This window comes from Harpegnathos saltator, unplaced genomic scaffold (assembly GCF_003227715.2).
Source record: "Harpegnathos saltator strain DR-91 unplaced genomic scaffold, Hsal_v8.6 scaffold2, whole genome shotgun sequence".
NCBI lineage: Eukaryota > Metazoa > Arthropoda > Insecta > Hymenoptera > Formicidae > Harpegnathos > Harpegnathos saltator.
In genome coordinates this window covers 80,858-97,551 of record NW_020229983.1, presented here as the reverse complement: position 1 = coordinate 97,551, position 16,694 = coordinate 80,858, and the positions used below count along the sequence as shown (strand labels likewise).

The 16,694-nt window shown below is 42.5% G+C and overlaps 1 protein-coding gene across 1 annotated transcript; it reads right to left on the bottom strand.

The window, feature by feature from the left end:
- Positions 1–6,688: 6,688 nt before the first annotated feature.
- On the bottom strand, positions 6,689–9,493 carry LOC105190948 (uncharacterized). The gene is made up of 2 exons (XM_025297941.1): positions 9,200–9,493; positions 6,689–8,718 (listed from the first exon to the last, which is right to left on the bottom strand). Exons 1-2 carry the CDS (start codon positions 9,335–9,337, stop codon positions 6,802–6,804), a joined length of 2,055 nt encoding a protein of 684 aa, XP_025153726.1. The 5' UTR covers positions 9,338–9,493; the 3' UTR covers positions 6,689–6,801.
- Positions 9,494–16,694: the final 7,201 nt, after the last annotated feature.

Genomic DNA, 16,694 nt, shown 5'->3' with positions numbered 1-16,694 from the left:
GGCATTTCGGCGGAGCTGAGAGCTGGTCGGAGTCTCGAAATGGAAGAAGACGAGGCAGGAGGAAGGAGGAAAACGGCTTTCAATATCCTGTAAAAGGAATCGCAAAAATTCGGATATTAGCCCGGCTCACGTCGATGGTAATCATATGTGAGGAGTCGGTCTGCGAGGACGGCGAGAGGGAGCGAGACAGAATCGATGAGGGGGCAGCCTCTCCACGCAACGGGGGGAGAGGGTTGAGGGTGGGACGGCGAGCGAGACGGCAGCGAGGAGTATAGACATGCCCGACTTGCCTTTGAGGTCCTGCCAAAGAACATTCCGCGCGAAAATAAAACAAATCAATCGCGTGCCTCAGACGTTTACGTAATGGAAAACGAAATAGGATGTTGATGCGACGACCTGTTTCTCACGGCGCGCTGCGCCGCAGCCGCCTCGCGCTGCCTCGCGGCTGCCACTTTCGTTGTTACGAAACATCGGCACGCGCACACACACACACACACACACACACACCGTTCCCCACAATATCGTCGTCGACACGATCCAACTCGATCCTGCTGCGTGCGATGGGCACGCGAACGAACGTTAGGGACCGTACGAAACGACTAGCCCCAGCCGTGCGTACGCGGGCATTTTGTCGGGCCGCCTTCCAGACGGGAAAAACCGAGACGTTGCAGCTGCAGCCTCGCTACAAGGAGAAATATCCAATCTACTCCTGTCGGTCAAAGGGAAAGTATCTGGAGCAAAAAGACCGGTAGAATGACGTGAACGCGGCAACATCGAAGCGGACGAACGAGCGCGGCAGGACGAGCGATGGAGGAAGGAGTTTCGCGTCAGCGCCGAAGTTACGCTAAAAACGTCTCTTAGTCGCCTTCTTTGGCCGCCTCGTGTAATTCATTTTGTTGCACGTAATTTATTACGTAGCCGACGCCGCTAACAGCCGCTCATCGAAACAAGCCGGCGAATTAGTGTTACTATTAATCAGTCGCGCAACGCAACGGCACTCGAATTGTTTCTCACCGGCGCCGGCGAGTGTCGCGCGAGAGCTCGAAAGTGTCCTTGTTTCTCGCAAACATCAAGACATCGCGCGATCGTACAGTTCAATTAATCTCGTCGCAATTTTCGGAGCTACTTCGGTGGATATAAAACGAGGAATTTAACGTTGGTGAGACTCTCGCGCGCGAGTCTCTAACGCGCCCTCGTCCGCGGTAATTTCACCGGCCCCGCAAAACGACGGGATCCTGCGATATTACGGCGAATATTCATCTCTCTCGCGCGGCGTAGTGTATTAACGTTGGCGCGACAAACGCGTTCAATAAAAAGACCTTAAGTACTCTCTTGAGCGTATCACAGCGCGCATTTTAGGCGGCAACTTTTTCCCGTTGTTTTAGCCGAAGCACCTGCGTGCACAGATCGTTACTAAATTGCGCGCCGCGCTCATGCAGGTTTAAAAGCTCACCCGTCCGCGTTGCAGCCTGGACTTGTTTCTTGATACCCGCAGATGCTTTTCGGTGGATTTACAGCCGACAGTGCAGTACGTACGTACGCAAGTGCTTCACGGCTGGTAAGGCTTTGCCGGATGGGGGTTTACGGAGCGGAGTCAAAGGAGGAAGAGAGAGGGAACGAGAGAGAGAGAGAGAGAGAGAGAGAGGGCGAGAGAGAGAGTCCTCCTGGAGGCAGGAGGCAGCGATAAAACCAGCACCACGGAGGCGCGTCGGCCGGGATGTTTTTAAAACTTACTCCTCCATCCGCCGACACACCCACACCATTAAGAAGTACATACGGGGGATCCTCTCCTTCTCCACAATTTCTCTCCTTCGCTCTTCTCCTTGGTTCCTTCCTTGCTCTCCTGTCGCCTTCTTTTTCCTCTCCGGCGAGTCTCTCCTGTAAAGTCTGCTGTGTACTACGTCTTTCGGTCTCATCCTGACAAGAATACACGTCACGCTCGAACAACTCACTCCGCACTCTCTTCCTATCTCTCCTACCCGCGCCTCGCTTCCTTCCCGCCGTTCGCGCCACGTTTCTTCCTCTCGTTCGAGCAGCCAGACAGGAGCGGCTTCGCCACGCCTGGAATCTTTCGCCCGCGAGATTTCGGATCGCGGAGGCGCGGCGGCCTGGTCCATGCGCGCGCGAGCAGAACTCTCGAAGTCATTCGCGCGGATTTAAATATCTGAAAACGACGGCGAGATAGAGAGAGAGAGAGAGAGAGAGAGAGAGAGAGAGAGAGAGAAGAAAGGAGAAAGGAAGAGGGAGAGAGAAAGAGAGACCGCCGCCCTTTCTGCCGTGCGTTTAGTAAGCCCTGTTTCCCTTTTCTTTTCACCCGCGCGTCGGTCTCTCACGCTAGAGCGTCAATCTCCTATCAGACGGGTCCCGGCCTCCATCGTCTTACTGTTAAAAGCCAGGCTTCTTTTCTCTCCTACTCCCAATCTCGTCTCCGCTTCCTCCACTTCTTGCCGTCTGAAAGCCCGATAGACTTACGACGCTGGGCGCTTATCTCCGCGTTGCGTGCGAGTAGACTTGCGCGCGAGGGTGCTCTCGTATAAAACAGGTTGAATTTAGACTGCCGAATTTATTTCTCCCCCTCCCCCCTCTGTATAGAGATACTGTTATCCTCAGCTTGGTGGATATTTCGCATCACTGCCACATCGGCGGCTCAGTATTCGTTGACACGTTGCGTATGACGTCTCCTATCTGGCAAATAAGAGTATTGATTTACCGCATACAGTAGTAAACAAAAAAATATTTTTATCGTACGATCGTTTTGGAAGAAGGATATCAAATGACCAAGATTTACGTATTGTATGTAATTCATCATCAAGACGGAAATATTACCACGACCAGCCCCGCGAGAAAGTTGTCGCGAACTTCTCACATCTAGGATATTTAAAATACATGTTTCATCTCGCCAAGTAGCTCTCTAACTAAAATTCGATCGGTCCACGTATTTACTTGCGTCGCGTACCGCCATAACGCTGCGCAGCCCAACTTTCGCGAATCCTCTTAAGCTGCGTACACACAATTAATAGATCAGACCGCGCGATAATCGGATCCGCCGCGTCGGCGCGCCAATAACGCCGTTTCTCCCCCAATCCGGAGGAGCTCTCATTTTTCGGCCGGCGTCTTTAATTAAGATCTTCTGTGGAAATTTCCCTGGCGTATTCGGCTCTCTCGCCTAGGGCTCGCCGAAAGCGTCCGCAATTCCTCGATAAACCGCATTGAAAGGAAACTCGTTAAAACCAATCTGCCAGGGATCGACTCGATCGTTTTGCACTGTTCGACTGCACCGAGTGCGGGACTCGAGCGTGGGGACAGCAGAGGGAGGGCAATGAGGGGTGACCGGAATCAGGTAAAGAAGCGCCGAAGGACAAGCAAGAAACGTCGAGGGGAGACGGCAGCTAAAGACGATTGGAAAGAGTCCCTGGGAAGAAAGAGAGAAAGAAAAGAGAGAAAAAGCGAAAAATCTTTCAAGGTGGTCGCGCATGCAAGAGCGCGACGGTCGGGTCGCGTGGTGAATCTTATTCCTGATCACATTAATGCTGTTAATTGTTAAGAGAGGAGGACGGCGGCGATCTAATTAAAAACTTCCGGGAGTTCGTCCGGTCGCTCCTCCCGGGGCGATTTGCAATTGGCGCGTTCATCGGCGTGGACGAGCGGACGAGTTAAAATCGGAGACGCGCGACCGAGGGAAGTGTATCGGACAGATCCGTCTGTCTTACTCGGGGTCTCTGTCAGGACGATAGAAACGAGAAAAGAAGGTGCGGGATAGATAGAGAAAGAGAGAGAAAGAGGGAAGGCGGGAGAGAGAAACGTGGGATCAAGAAGGAGAAGTTGAGCTCGGCAGACAGGAAGAGAAAGGGAGCGAGAGAGATAAGACGAAAACGGGTTGGACGGAAGCAACTGCTAGACGTAGAAAGTGAACGTGGCAGGTCGGCCGGGACAGGAGGGTAGATAATTAGACAAGAAACACAGACTCGCGCTCTAGCAGCCCCGCTTGCCCACCCGACACAACCTGGTTCATCCGACCCTCTCCCCTTTCATCCCCGTCCCGCCGAGCCCTCCTCGTTCACCCACCTTGTCCTCCTGCGTTCGAGCCCGTATCCTCTTTAATTAAATATAAACGTCGGCCTATCCCTGTTTCGCGTACCTAACGTCGCGCGCCTTCTTCCTTACGTATGGTATCCTTCGGTGCTCTCTTTGCAGTTTCCAGATGTACTTACCTATGTTTATGCGACGGCGCTTGTTTACGCTTGTTAAAGTGTGCTGCAGTAATATATTTGCATCACATTAATTACGAGATACATTACGAAAGTGCACTATCTGACAACGGGTTTTCGTCCGACGTTACGTCGTTGCGTTTTTAAGCGCAAGATCATAACTTGGCGAAATTCTTACTAGACGTCTCTTGTTAATTTTTTGCAAATTTATTTTCTCCTACCTTGTCTTGATACGCGTTTATCTATAGTGTACTTGTTTGGATAAGTATTCATAAAATATATCTCGGTTAAACTTTGGAAGTGAGAAATTAAACTATAGGGGTGAATTTTTAATAGTTCATATACGGGAGTTAATTATATGAGAATGAACTGCACAATCCGAATCTCGATGTTGAATCGACATGCTTATTTATTGCTGTTTTCTCTACACAGAGATTTGAAAAACAGCATTTGCGAAAAAATATTCAATTATTTCAATATGTATCAGAATTTAACCTATCTTCCTAATTTTGTTAAGCAATGTGTTAATTGTGTAACTTATTCAATTGTAAGTGGAAAATATGGGTGAAGCAAATATTATAATAAATAATTGCTATATATAAATTGATATACAGGGTGTCCCATTTTATTTTTGACAGTCAAATATCTCGAAAATATGGAATATATGAAAAAATGTTTCAGACAAAAGTTGTATGTATATTTCAAGGGGGACATAAAATAGCTATATCAGTTTGTTTACAGATGGCGCCATCTGTAAACAAACTGTTATAATTATTTTATGTTCCCCTTGAAACCATACAACTTTTGTCTGAAACATTTTTCCATACCTCCCATTTTTTTCGAAATATTTAATTGTCGAAAATAAAATGGGACACCCTATATAAATAATGAGATTCATTAGTAAAAGAGTAAAATTTTTTATTATAATTTTATTGGTCGGAAAGTTTTTAGTAAAAAAGTCTAATGACTTTGGATTTGCAGGAGGTGAGAAAGGAAAAATTTTATAAAGCTAAAGATAGCAAATGTTAGTGGCAGAGGTTGACATATTATGAGAATGAAATTCACGGCTCTCAAGAAACATTATTAAAGAAATTAATTTCAGTACTTGTAATATTTTTAGGCTAGTATGTATAGTTGTGAAAATTATTAATGATCCTTGATCAAAAGTATAATTAATTAAAAGATCATATTCATGAATTATTATATTCGGATATTTGGACCAATATTTCTCGTTATACGAAATAAGTACTTATTAATACGTAAAACTAATTAGAGATTTATGAAGTTGTAATTATATATTAATTGATGATTATCTATGAACGACGGTCTTGGGGTAAATTACAAATTCCGAGTCAAATTTCCATCTTTTCAGTGAGTCAATTAAATATCTATTAAGATCTGTTAAGAAAATATTCTGTGTAATAAATAAATTGTCACACTTGTCGAAATACATGATGCACCACTGTTCTCGCCCCAGAATCTTTTCTTCTGGTTTCCTGATCCAACACCCTGCTCCTGGATGCTTTGGATATTTCATTGTGATATTGTGGCAGTGACATTCGCGAAGACGTTTCGGTCAGAGGAACACGTTAAATAATGCGATACCGACAAGGAAGAGAATACTCGATTATATGTAAATATTTCAATATTCCTTACGAAATGTTTTAATAAACCGACGGGAATTGCAAAATCATATTATATAAAATTATACAACGCACTGATATATGTATTTTGTCGCGGAAAGTGCGTTGTCCGTCAGCTCTTGATGTAAGAATTCAAGACGAACTACAGAAAGCACGAGAATATCAAAATATTTAAATTTTAAAGGTGTAGAGTTATCTTTCGCCGATCGCCAGCTGTCGTCGTTCACCAAAATGACGCGTATATATTTGGTGGTCGGGAAATCATGGCAATGAACACTCTGGAAACAATGTTGAACTTCAAGGTGGTAAATTTATCAAATTATCAATTTATCCAGCTGGTTGCCCGCGACACGTATCGAAAATGTCGTTCGTTTATTCAACGATTATTATTGATTATCATGCGATTATTAATTAACGTTACATTTCCGATTGACTCGTACTTCTTCGTGCGGGACCATTGAGCGCTTGGCCATAATAATGTATGTGTGTGTGTGTGTGATCGAACGATAACTACTTCCAAAACGAAATACAGGTCGCAGAATATAGCGGTAGTTGGCGACGTGGGTTTACGATTCCCGTTTGTTCAGCTCTTTTGGAAGCTTATCGGAAAGTAAGCTCGAAGCTTTTTGAAATTTCTATTTTCAATAGAAAATAATAATAAAGAGATTGCAAAATAAAGGAGAAAGTTCGTTTTACTTGTTGCCTTACTCACACATTAATCTTTGTTAGAAGATTTATTGTCTGCTTTTATCTTATATTTTCATATTCTAAAGTTGAGTGAGTTACATAATTAATATATTACTTGTCAAAATTAAAAAGAAAGTTTTTAAGTGCAACTGAAATATCCAGGCGGATGAAATATTAAATAATTGTGACGGTAATATTTCTTAGACTTTAACGCATTATACGATTGATCACTGTCCCCGTTACTTTTTGTCACTAGCTGCTGATTAAGAACCGCCAGCAAGTGTTCTCGAAGTGGTTGTTCGTGGTAATGTGTCAGTGGGACTTAGCGTTTCATGCTCCCGTCGAATCGCCGGCGACTTGGTAGTAACAATTATCCTGAGAGGTTGGCGCAAAACTTTAAAATCTCGATTAGCGTTGCCACTTTCCAGGCTTTCCGAAGTGAATAATTGTTCGTTCTTGCGATTTGTCGTTATCGAACTTGATTCTGTAGAATCGTTGTTACTCGACGCGCTTGCTCTACCTACCGAGGTGTCATTAAGATCGATTTGTTTCGCGGAGTTTGTAACTAAGCCATTTCCAGAGCCAGCTTTCGGAGTAACAACTGCCGAGAAGTCGTCCGAACTTTGCGATGAAATCGATAGATTTATTCTCGAAGTGTTTCGCCTCGTGCTGTCGACAGAGTATGGCTTCATGCGTATTCTTCGTCGTTCTCCGCCTCGACCCAAACCCACAGGCGGAGCCTGCTGACTGTATAATATCTTGTCCGTGTCCCGATATCTTGATGAGTGATTATTAAAAATCTGCTTCGTCCGCCCGTCGTAGCCGCGTCTTCTCCCATAATTTGAGTACATCCCCGTCCGATCGTTATCCGCTGTGTAAAAAGACGATGACAACGATGCACCGTCGAGACGCGTCGTCACCTCGAGATCAACACCCACATGACCAGCGTCACGATTGTTCCTGGAAAACCCGACGACTTTCGTATTACCCCCCGAGGGAGATATCCCACGCCCGTTCACGTTGTCCGTCGGCGACTGGAGGAAATTCTCGATCGATCGCCGGTGCGTGTTCAAGGAGTCGAAGACCCTGCGGAATATCCGCTGGTAAGTTTGCCCCTCGCTCTCAGCAATGCTTTTGTCCGAGCGCGCCGCTTGACCCGCCGCGAACTGCGTTGACGTTAGACGACGGGGGGCGAAGGAACTTGCGGGGTGTGCGGTGGTCGACGGAAAATCCAGCGGCACCACGTGAACCAAATGCTTCCGACCTCGTTGATCGATCCCCAGGATCAATTTCGGCGCCGATTGATTCGTTCCTGCGCCGTCGCTCCCGGTGACATCGCTGGGACCGTAGACGGTCGGACTGCTCGTCGCTGGTTTTTCCGCTGGTCTCGCTCGAGGACGATGTCCTCGCCGGGTGTTCTTGAAACCGTGTTTCTGCCCAGATGACTCTTCTCGCGCGGTCTTCTCGGTGCTTGCGTTCTCCTGGGAATCGCCAGCACGGCCATCTTGCCGCGAGGTCTCGTTTTGAGCGGCGATCGAGTTCCGTCCTGTCAGCCGCCAAGGATTCTTCGAGCGATGATGCTGCCGTGAAAAACTGTCCTCCAGACTGGCCGAGGGATTCAGCTCGTGGTCTTGGTGCGTCCTGAACGCGGGGAACGCTCGTTCTCCCGGGGACGTCACGTAGACGTAGGAATTCGGCCAGAGATTGCTGGCGTGGAAGTGGCCTGCGGCGTCCGCCTGCGGCGTTATCGTTAGCTGGAGATCGTGCCGCGGCGGGTCGGAGGCCGGCAGCCGCTTAATCCTCCGCAGGGCCCATTTGAATGAGGGATTCCTTTGCGCGACGCACGGCTCGCAGTCGACGCATCCGTCTTGGCACAGCATCCAGTGGCCGTTGAGCAGGTGATAGACGTTACCGCGCGACAGAACGACATTCACATCGTCGCTTGAGTACACAGCGACCGGACCGCCGTAGAAGGAAGCGTCCAGCGGACGCCTGTGGGGTGCGTCGGCATCCGCCGGCGACGGGATGACCGACTTGAGGATAATCTCGCGAACTATGTACTCCCAAGGTGGCGCGAGATGCCACGGAAGTGGCGGTACCGCGGGATTGTATCGCTGCTGTTGTTGCCGCTGCATCTGCTGCCCGAATAGTTCACCGTGACTCAGAACGAACAGAAGGAACTGAAAGGAGATTCAAGCTGCAGATATCGCGAATATTCGTCCGACGAGAGATTCGTATTTACACCGACGGCATATCGGCGTCGCTCATCCAAGCTGAGGCGGGTGTAGCCCGATATTTTTTAGACTTGTCCCCTGGGGGGACCGCTGCGGATAGAAAATTATCGTTCGATGCATTTTGAATGGCGCGTTCGCCATGCTTTCGAGCTGATGCCATGTCGGGGCAATCGTGGAATGATTGCGGTACACGATCCGAACCGTACGCGAAATCCGCGCGACGATAGTGACTGTGACTGTGAACATTTCGGTTGAATATTTTAAGCGGAGCGTATTAGTTAAACATAAGAGGTGAATGCAGCAAGATTAACTTTGCCACGAATAGATGAAGGGTAAAGACACAAATATATTTGCGGAGCGATGCAACACGTTAATTTCGACACGAAGTATAAACGACATTTTTAAATTATGTCCTTCGCACACTCACTGTAGTTAGCCACGCGACGTAGCAGCCCTTCAACGTGTACATCATCTTGCGATCGCAACGGTCGAGACGGCCGCCGGTGGAATCGTGAAAGAAGACGGAAAGAGGTTGTCTCTCACCTGTGACTGACGAGTAAATCATACGGACGGCGTTACCGGCTGTGCTATCGAATGTCGAGATGTCCGGCTAGATATCGGCCGTCAAGAATGCTGACATTACTCACGGCTAAACATTCGTCCGGCGATCAAACAACGTAACTCAAACACCGCCGATGTCGGCTTTATCACGGGTAATTCGAGAACGCAGCTATACGGATGTAGCGTAACCACAGTTGAATCATTCATGCGCGAAACAGTAGTAGCTCCTTCAGATTTCGTCAGATCTTAAGAGAAGAGACATAAATTCAATTCATCAACAATAGTCAGCGATTGATTATTGTTACAATGTGTAATTAATCATCGTATTATTAAAAAAAAAAACGATTTCTCTTTCGGCTTGATTTTTTTATTAAATTTGACTTTATCGAATTGTACTCGGCTGACTCAATCCAAACAAATTATTCATCAATCAAGTAATCATTCGTCGCAACGGTGTCGCTCCTCTTTAACATTTCACCACTTTAGCATATTTATTGCAATACGTAATGTAATGTTATGAACATTGAACATTGTCGATATTGTTATTCATATTACATCGACGTCATTTATCGAAAATTGAATCAAACTTATCGAGTAACCCGATACTTCAAGATTACCGCTTTGTCAGACACGTCGAAGTTCCCGAAAGTTTCTTTAACAAGCGCGAGGATGATCGATTATAAAGGTATATCGATTCCGCAGAGTCGGAAAATCTACCCGACTCTTATCGCAAACTCGGATAACACTTACTCGTATTATCCCTGATTCGTGGCTGCCCGATAAACTTGGTTAGGAAATACGATGATTTTAATTCCGTTCCTGGCACCGCTGCCGGAAGATTCATCATCGTCGCACGATGGATATGTGAGAGCGATATAAATACACGATCGAGCTGACGTTGATCGTATCTGGCTAACGGAAGCGCTCGAGAATATCATATCCGGGGACTCGATAAAATATATACGGTTCGATGTAATCTGCGGTAGTATAGCTACCTTGATTCTATTTCACGATTCGGCCTGCCGACCACGTGCAGTTAGATAAACCGGGCTTGTTGGCGGAGAAACGACGCGCGATGAATTATTGTTTCATTAACGCGCCGCATCGTCGCTGTATGTATGATTAACGACGGAGATGATTGAAAGACACGTGGACGGATGTATATTATGGCGATGAATTCTTCACGATTTTCGCAACATGCTTATGGAATAATATATGGATTGCATTGCAAGGGACATTTTTCCTGAAGTTGCTGATGTCGTCTGTTCTCCTTATCGTGACTAATGGTGTACGAAAGTTTTATGAATTATTATCTGAATTTTATGAAATTTTATGAATTATTATCTGTATGAAACATATTCATCTATGCTAATTATTATAATTATTTAAATATTAATTTAATGAAGAACGTGAGAAAAGAGAAAAGGGTGATAAAAGATATATCAATAATGCTAAACCTACCATTTTACTTGCGAATATAACAAACAAGGTGGATAATAAAATACTTGAAGATTTAAGAACAAATAAGAAAATTAAAGAAAATATATTATGATGCAAACACAAAGGAGGTACGCTACTTGTCGATTGTATTCGTGGCGCCAACTGTGAATATGTGAACGGAACTTTACCACCCTTGCTGAATAAGGTATGAATGTAGGTACACAAGGCGCAATCGATTTTGAAAGTTGATAATTCGATCAACCTCGTCGAGTAACCAAACATTTCACAAATGGAAAGTTACAATTAATTATGATCCTCATCAATAATCCTTAAGAGATCGATAGTTGCGTGGAAAATAACTACGGCTGTTGCGCAGAAATTACCTTCTGTTGATAACGCGGATATCGTCAGCCTGCAAGTCTCTCTTTCACAGCTGCTTGATCTTGCTCTAGGAACGCCAGAAGTGAAGCGATAACGAAATATATAATTACCAATGCCACATAAGACAATGAAACTGATGAAATTATCGGTTTCAGGTCGGCGCGGTTAATTTCAATATCCTTCATAATTTCCTTCAAGTCTTGTTGCATCAAATGGATTTGCAAGCTACTAAAATGGAATATCGCGGCGAAAATGCAAAACGTATTAAGGTACGATTAAATTCAGCCGTAAGTCGACTAAATCAACAATATACACCGATTATGTTTCACTGCATTTACGCGAGGACTGTTGCAGACGATGGTGGCGTCCTTGAAGCCGGGGTCTTCCCTTCGTTTGTAGCGTTACCGACAGTGCCGGCAAAATATCCCAACCAACACCATAAACTGACGATACAACCGTTGAAGTACTTACAATGGTATTTGCGAAGTACAGGCTTTACGAGAGAAAAATATCTCAGAGTTTTATATATTTTTTTATATTTACTGAATTTAATTTATTTTACCATTTAATTTATTTTGCATCCAACCGTCAGCTGAGAATGACTTGAAAGTAACAAAGAGTGTGAAGCAATGAATAAGTCTTGAGAAAGACATCGAAACTGAAATTATTATATTTATAGAACCCATCGTAGACGGCTCAACTCCTATGGTATTGGCGCTTAAACAACTCGAGCAATCTATATACAGGGTGAGGAAAAAAGATGAAAACTCTTAAAAATTTCGAAAGATATAAGTTTCGTAGAAAAATGTTTGAGACAAAAGTTATAAGTCTCAAAACGGTGTATTTACTGATCTTATCAGTTTGACCTTAAGTGGCGTTGCCAAGGTCAGGTCAAAGTCAACTTTTTTTTAAACAGCAACCCCCATTTTTTATTATATCAACTTTTTCCTTACCTATTAACTTGAATAACTTTTGTCTAAAACATTTTTTTATTTACCTAATATGTTTTGAGATATTTAAGGAAAACTTGATGACTTATTCAATACTTAACTTACGATATCTCGCTATTTGTCAGAAGAAAAAATGATACTAGACCTTTTTACTCGATTTGGTCTCAAGAATATATTGTTACAATAGTTCTATAACTTTTGTTAACTTATTGTTTTTTGGAAATTTTAAAATCAAATTAACAAAAGTGAGGGTGCTATTGTAACAATATATTCTTGAGACAAAGTACAGAATAGAGATAAAAAAGTACAATAGCATTTTTTCTTCCGACAAATAATTGGCGAGACATCGTAAGTTAAATATTGAAAAAATTTCCGAGTTTTCCTTAAATATCTCAAAAAATATTAGGCAATTAAAAAATGTTTCAGACGAAAGTTATTCAAATTAATTAGTAGAAAAAGATACAATAAAAAATGGAGGCTAGATTAAAAATAATCTAGCTACTGCTGATAATCGTGCAGATGTTACACGAGAACCCGTGGTAATAGTAGAAATCGCAGCGACCGACGAAACGACCGTACCATTCCGCGAATATAGAGAAACGATGGAGGAAGTTAGCAAAGTAGCAGCCGACGTTCCACGGTGAACGAATGTTAATAACAAGCTTTTATATCAGATTGTGATAAATGTATCGACTGCTTGTAATCGCGTGATATAGCTGAGGGGAAAGTGTCGAAAATGATTATCTGATTAGAGATGTATTTAGAAACCGCAGATATAGCAAACATCCGCCACAACGTAGCTGCATTGAAAACGGATACGGCTAAAATATAACGGGAATTGTAAAGCGAAGGTTTACTTTTTTGTAAAGCGAAGTGCTGCTAACGTTTGAGTATTATGTTTTCTTATTCTTCGTTTCAGCATGCTGCCCATAAATGTTTAATAGGATTCACCCAAAAAAGTAATTTCAGAACAAGAGGAATCGTTTAAATTTTAGAGGATTTTATTCTTATATATAGCCTCAAAAGGATTCCTCTAAAATTAAGAGAAAAATATTATAAACATATTATATTCTTAAAGTTAGAGGAATTATACGTTATATATGTAAACAGATAACGACGAAAATATGAAAACAAACGTTAGATTGTGCGTAGACGGATCGTCGAAAACGGAAAAACATCTCGGCGTGACTCATCGCCTGCAAGAAAGAATGTTGCGAAACAGCGGTCTCGAGTTATTGGCCACGTTCAGCAGAAATAGCTGCTTACTAAGCGCTTAGTGATTATCGCTCCTGATTGGTTCATTCCCTTGGATTCGTTAAAGATCTAAAAGAATACTCCAATCATAGTTAATAATCACTAAGCGCTTAATAAGCAGCTTTGTCTGCTGAACGCGGCCATTGTTTAGATTATCAATGATAAGATATGTTTCAAGCTAAAGGAGATGTGGACCAATAGAAAGTTACGGAATGATGAAATATAAACGCTGCAATTTTCGGGCGGAGGGAGAAGCTTTCGAACATTTGGAGAACCACGCTTACGCCTTGTGACAATTATATTATGTATATCTAAACTTAGAGCCTTTGTTTTCTCTTCACGCTCTGCGATCCTCATATTTCTTTTCCTTTTCCTTTACTTGCTGCCTCTCAGAAACTCGCTTTGATTTTGACTTCATACGCCCTCGCTTACATAATATTTATAATGTAAATCTGATTGATTTTAATATAAATTTTCTCTTATACACAGATTATTATATTTAATCTTTTTTTAAGAGAATTATTATTTATTCTTACCGTATTTTACTTTTACTGGTTATTTCTTTATAAGAAAAGGAAAGGAAATTATTATGAAATTGTCCGGAAAGAATTCTAGTTAAATCTTTTTTTACTTTCTGCTGAAAAAGTAGGAAGAAATATAAATTTGTAATTTTCAAGACAGTTGCATAATAGTTCTCTAAGATAAATACCTTCTTAGACAACACAAATATTCAAAGAATACTCTAAAACATCCAGAAGAAGTTCTTATATTCTAAAGACGTTCTTAGAATGTCCTTAAGATGTCCCTAAAAAATTAGTGCCCTCTGAGTTGAATATAAAACACTCATGGCAAAAAATTGTTTACATTTATAAGAAATAAGTCATTTATTAATAAGAAAAAAATCATTTATTTATAAATATAATTAGAAAAATTATAATGGAAATACATAACATTAACAAGTAATAAATAACATTAGGCTTGTTTGTTTGAGCTGAACTAACTGAACTAATGCACCCTAATTGAATAAATTAGAATTAAATAGATATATAGTTGATTTTATTTTAACTTATTGCATTAGTGTACAGCCAATTCAACTAAAATGAATAGATCTATTAACACTGCATTAATTGTTAATTGGTATTTATTAGGTAGTTCCTTATTATTTTATTTGTGTTATTATAAAAATGTATTGTAATCATATTACAATAATATTAATAATAATAACTTTTAATTAATAATAATAATTATATATATATATATATTAAGTCAGAATAATTAATAAATCATTTATAGATTATTTATTGTTGTGGGCGCCTGGCCCTACTTATTGTCGGTAGGAAGGAGAATGAACTATGAATTTTAGTAATATTTTATTTTTACTATATACAGGGTGTCCATTTTTGAAATTTACAGTGCTATATTTCGCAAACTAATGATTTTATTGAAAAATGTTTCAAACAAAAGTTTTAGGGTTCAGAGGGAGACATCTTACGGTGACCTTGGCTTGACCTTGAATTGTCGTTTGAAGCTCACGTAAAAGTCAACTTTAGAATCCTAAATGGGACTCCCCATTTTTTATTACATATTTTTATAGCCCTTGTCAAGATGTTTCCAAAACACTACCTACTTTTATCTTTTTCGTAAGTCATTCCCAAGATATGAAGCTTCAAAGTTGATATACCGCCGGCATTTGCATTACTCGATGTGTACCGCGGGAAGGTTGCTCGGTCGGATTTGTACATCATAGCTTACTTTCCTTCGGGAATCACCTCGATGCCACTTTCCCTGTCAGTAAAGTTATCGTGCAAGATACTACATCCTTGTCATGTGGAATGCAAGCCTAAATATTTTACTTTTGTGGGACAAAAGATTTGGACTATGTCATGCCTGATTTTACCCCAAACGAAGTTGTTAATATACTTTTTGCTTTAGGAGAAGTGAAAGAAATTATCGCAGAGCTGTGTTGCTTTATCGTTGCCGATTTCCTCAACATCGATACCCATCGGCGATGACTATTTTGAAGATAGAAAGAAGGGTTCGACGTGGGCAGCTAGTGCATAAGCGACGTCGCCCGAACATCAAAGAAGATGTTGCTGGTCATTTTGGCATATAGACATGCTGTTCTTGCGATGGTTAATCTTAATTCCAAAGTAAATCTTCGGGAAATGGAATGCTACTTGGGAAATGCACGGTCTACCGCATTCTGAATTTTGAAGGCAACGAAACATCATCCCTACCGGATATCGTTACATCAAAGTCTGACAAAACCAGACAGGTTACACTGTGTCGAATTTTGCCAATGGGCTTTGAGACGAATTGATGAGCTTGACCCGGACATTTTCAGATATTTCCTCTTCAGTCATGAGTTCAACAGATGAACGCACTTGAACCGATGGAATAGTCGCTACTAGTTTGTTGAAAATCCACGGTAGATTAGGCAGATCGATCATCATCATCGGTGGAATTTGAATGTGTAGTGCGGGATCGTTGATGGAATATTCATAGGTCCACACTTTTTTGAGGGAACGGTAAATGCTGGAAGATACTCCGACTTCTTGCAGAATAGATTGCCGATGCTTCTGCAAGAAGTTCCCTTGGCCACGCGAGAAAGCATGTGGTCTCAACAAGATGGGGCATTGGCTCACAGTGCTTGGGTTGTGAAGAATCACCTCGGTGCCACTTTCTCTCATCAATAAATAGATAGGGATGATCCAGTTTGGTGGCCACCAAGATTACTCGACCTTACTCCTCCGGATTTTGATGAAGATGGTACAGGGCCACACCATGCAGTAGCAGTATGGCAAATTTTAAGTAATACTTTTCCAAATTAATGGATAGGAGACGTGGTCAAATAGAGTGGCCTGCTAGATCACCAGATCTTTCTTCTGTATTTTCCTCGATCATTTGTTTTGGGGATATTTTAAAAACAATATACAAAACAAAACCTTACGGACCTTAGGGAACGTATAATATACCAAGTCCATCTTACCACGGTAGAGATGAGACAAAATGTTTCACATAATTTTTATCTACGGCTAGGCCATTGTCAAATAGCAGACGGAGGTCAATTTGAACATTTACTCAACTAAATCACACATCCCTACACACACACATAATACACACGTACGCACACACGCACGCACGCGCGCACACACATACGCACACACACAGCAGAGAGGATTTGGAGTCATTAAATACGGGAGTGACGAACTGTGGGGTCCTTATCTCTGCTGTGACACACACACACACACACATACACAAGAGGTGTAAATCCGATCGTACAACCTCCACGCGGTACACCTTGGCTAATGCCGGCAGTATTGTAACTTTCAAGCC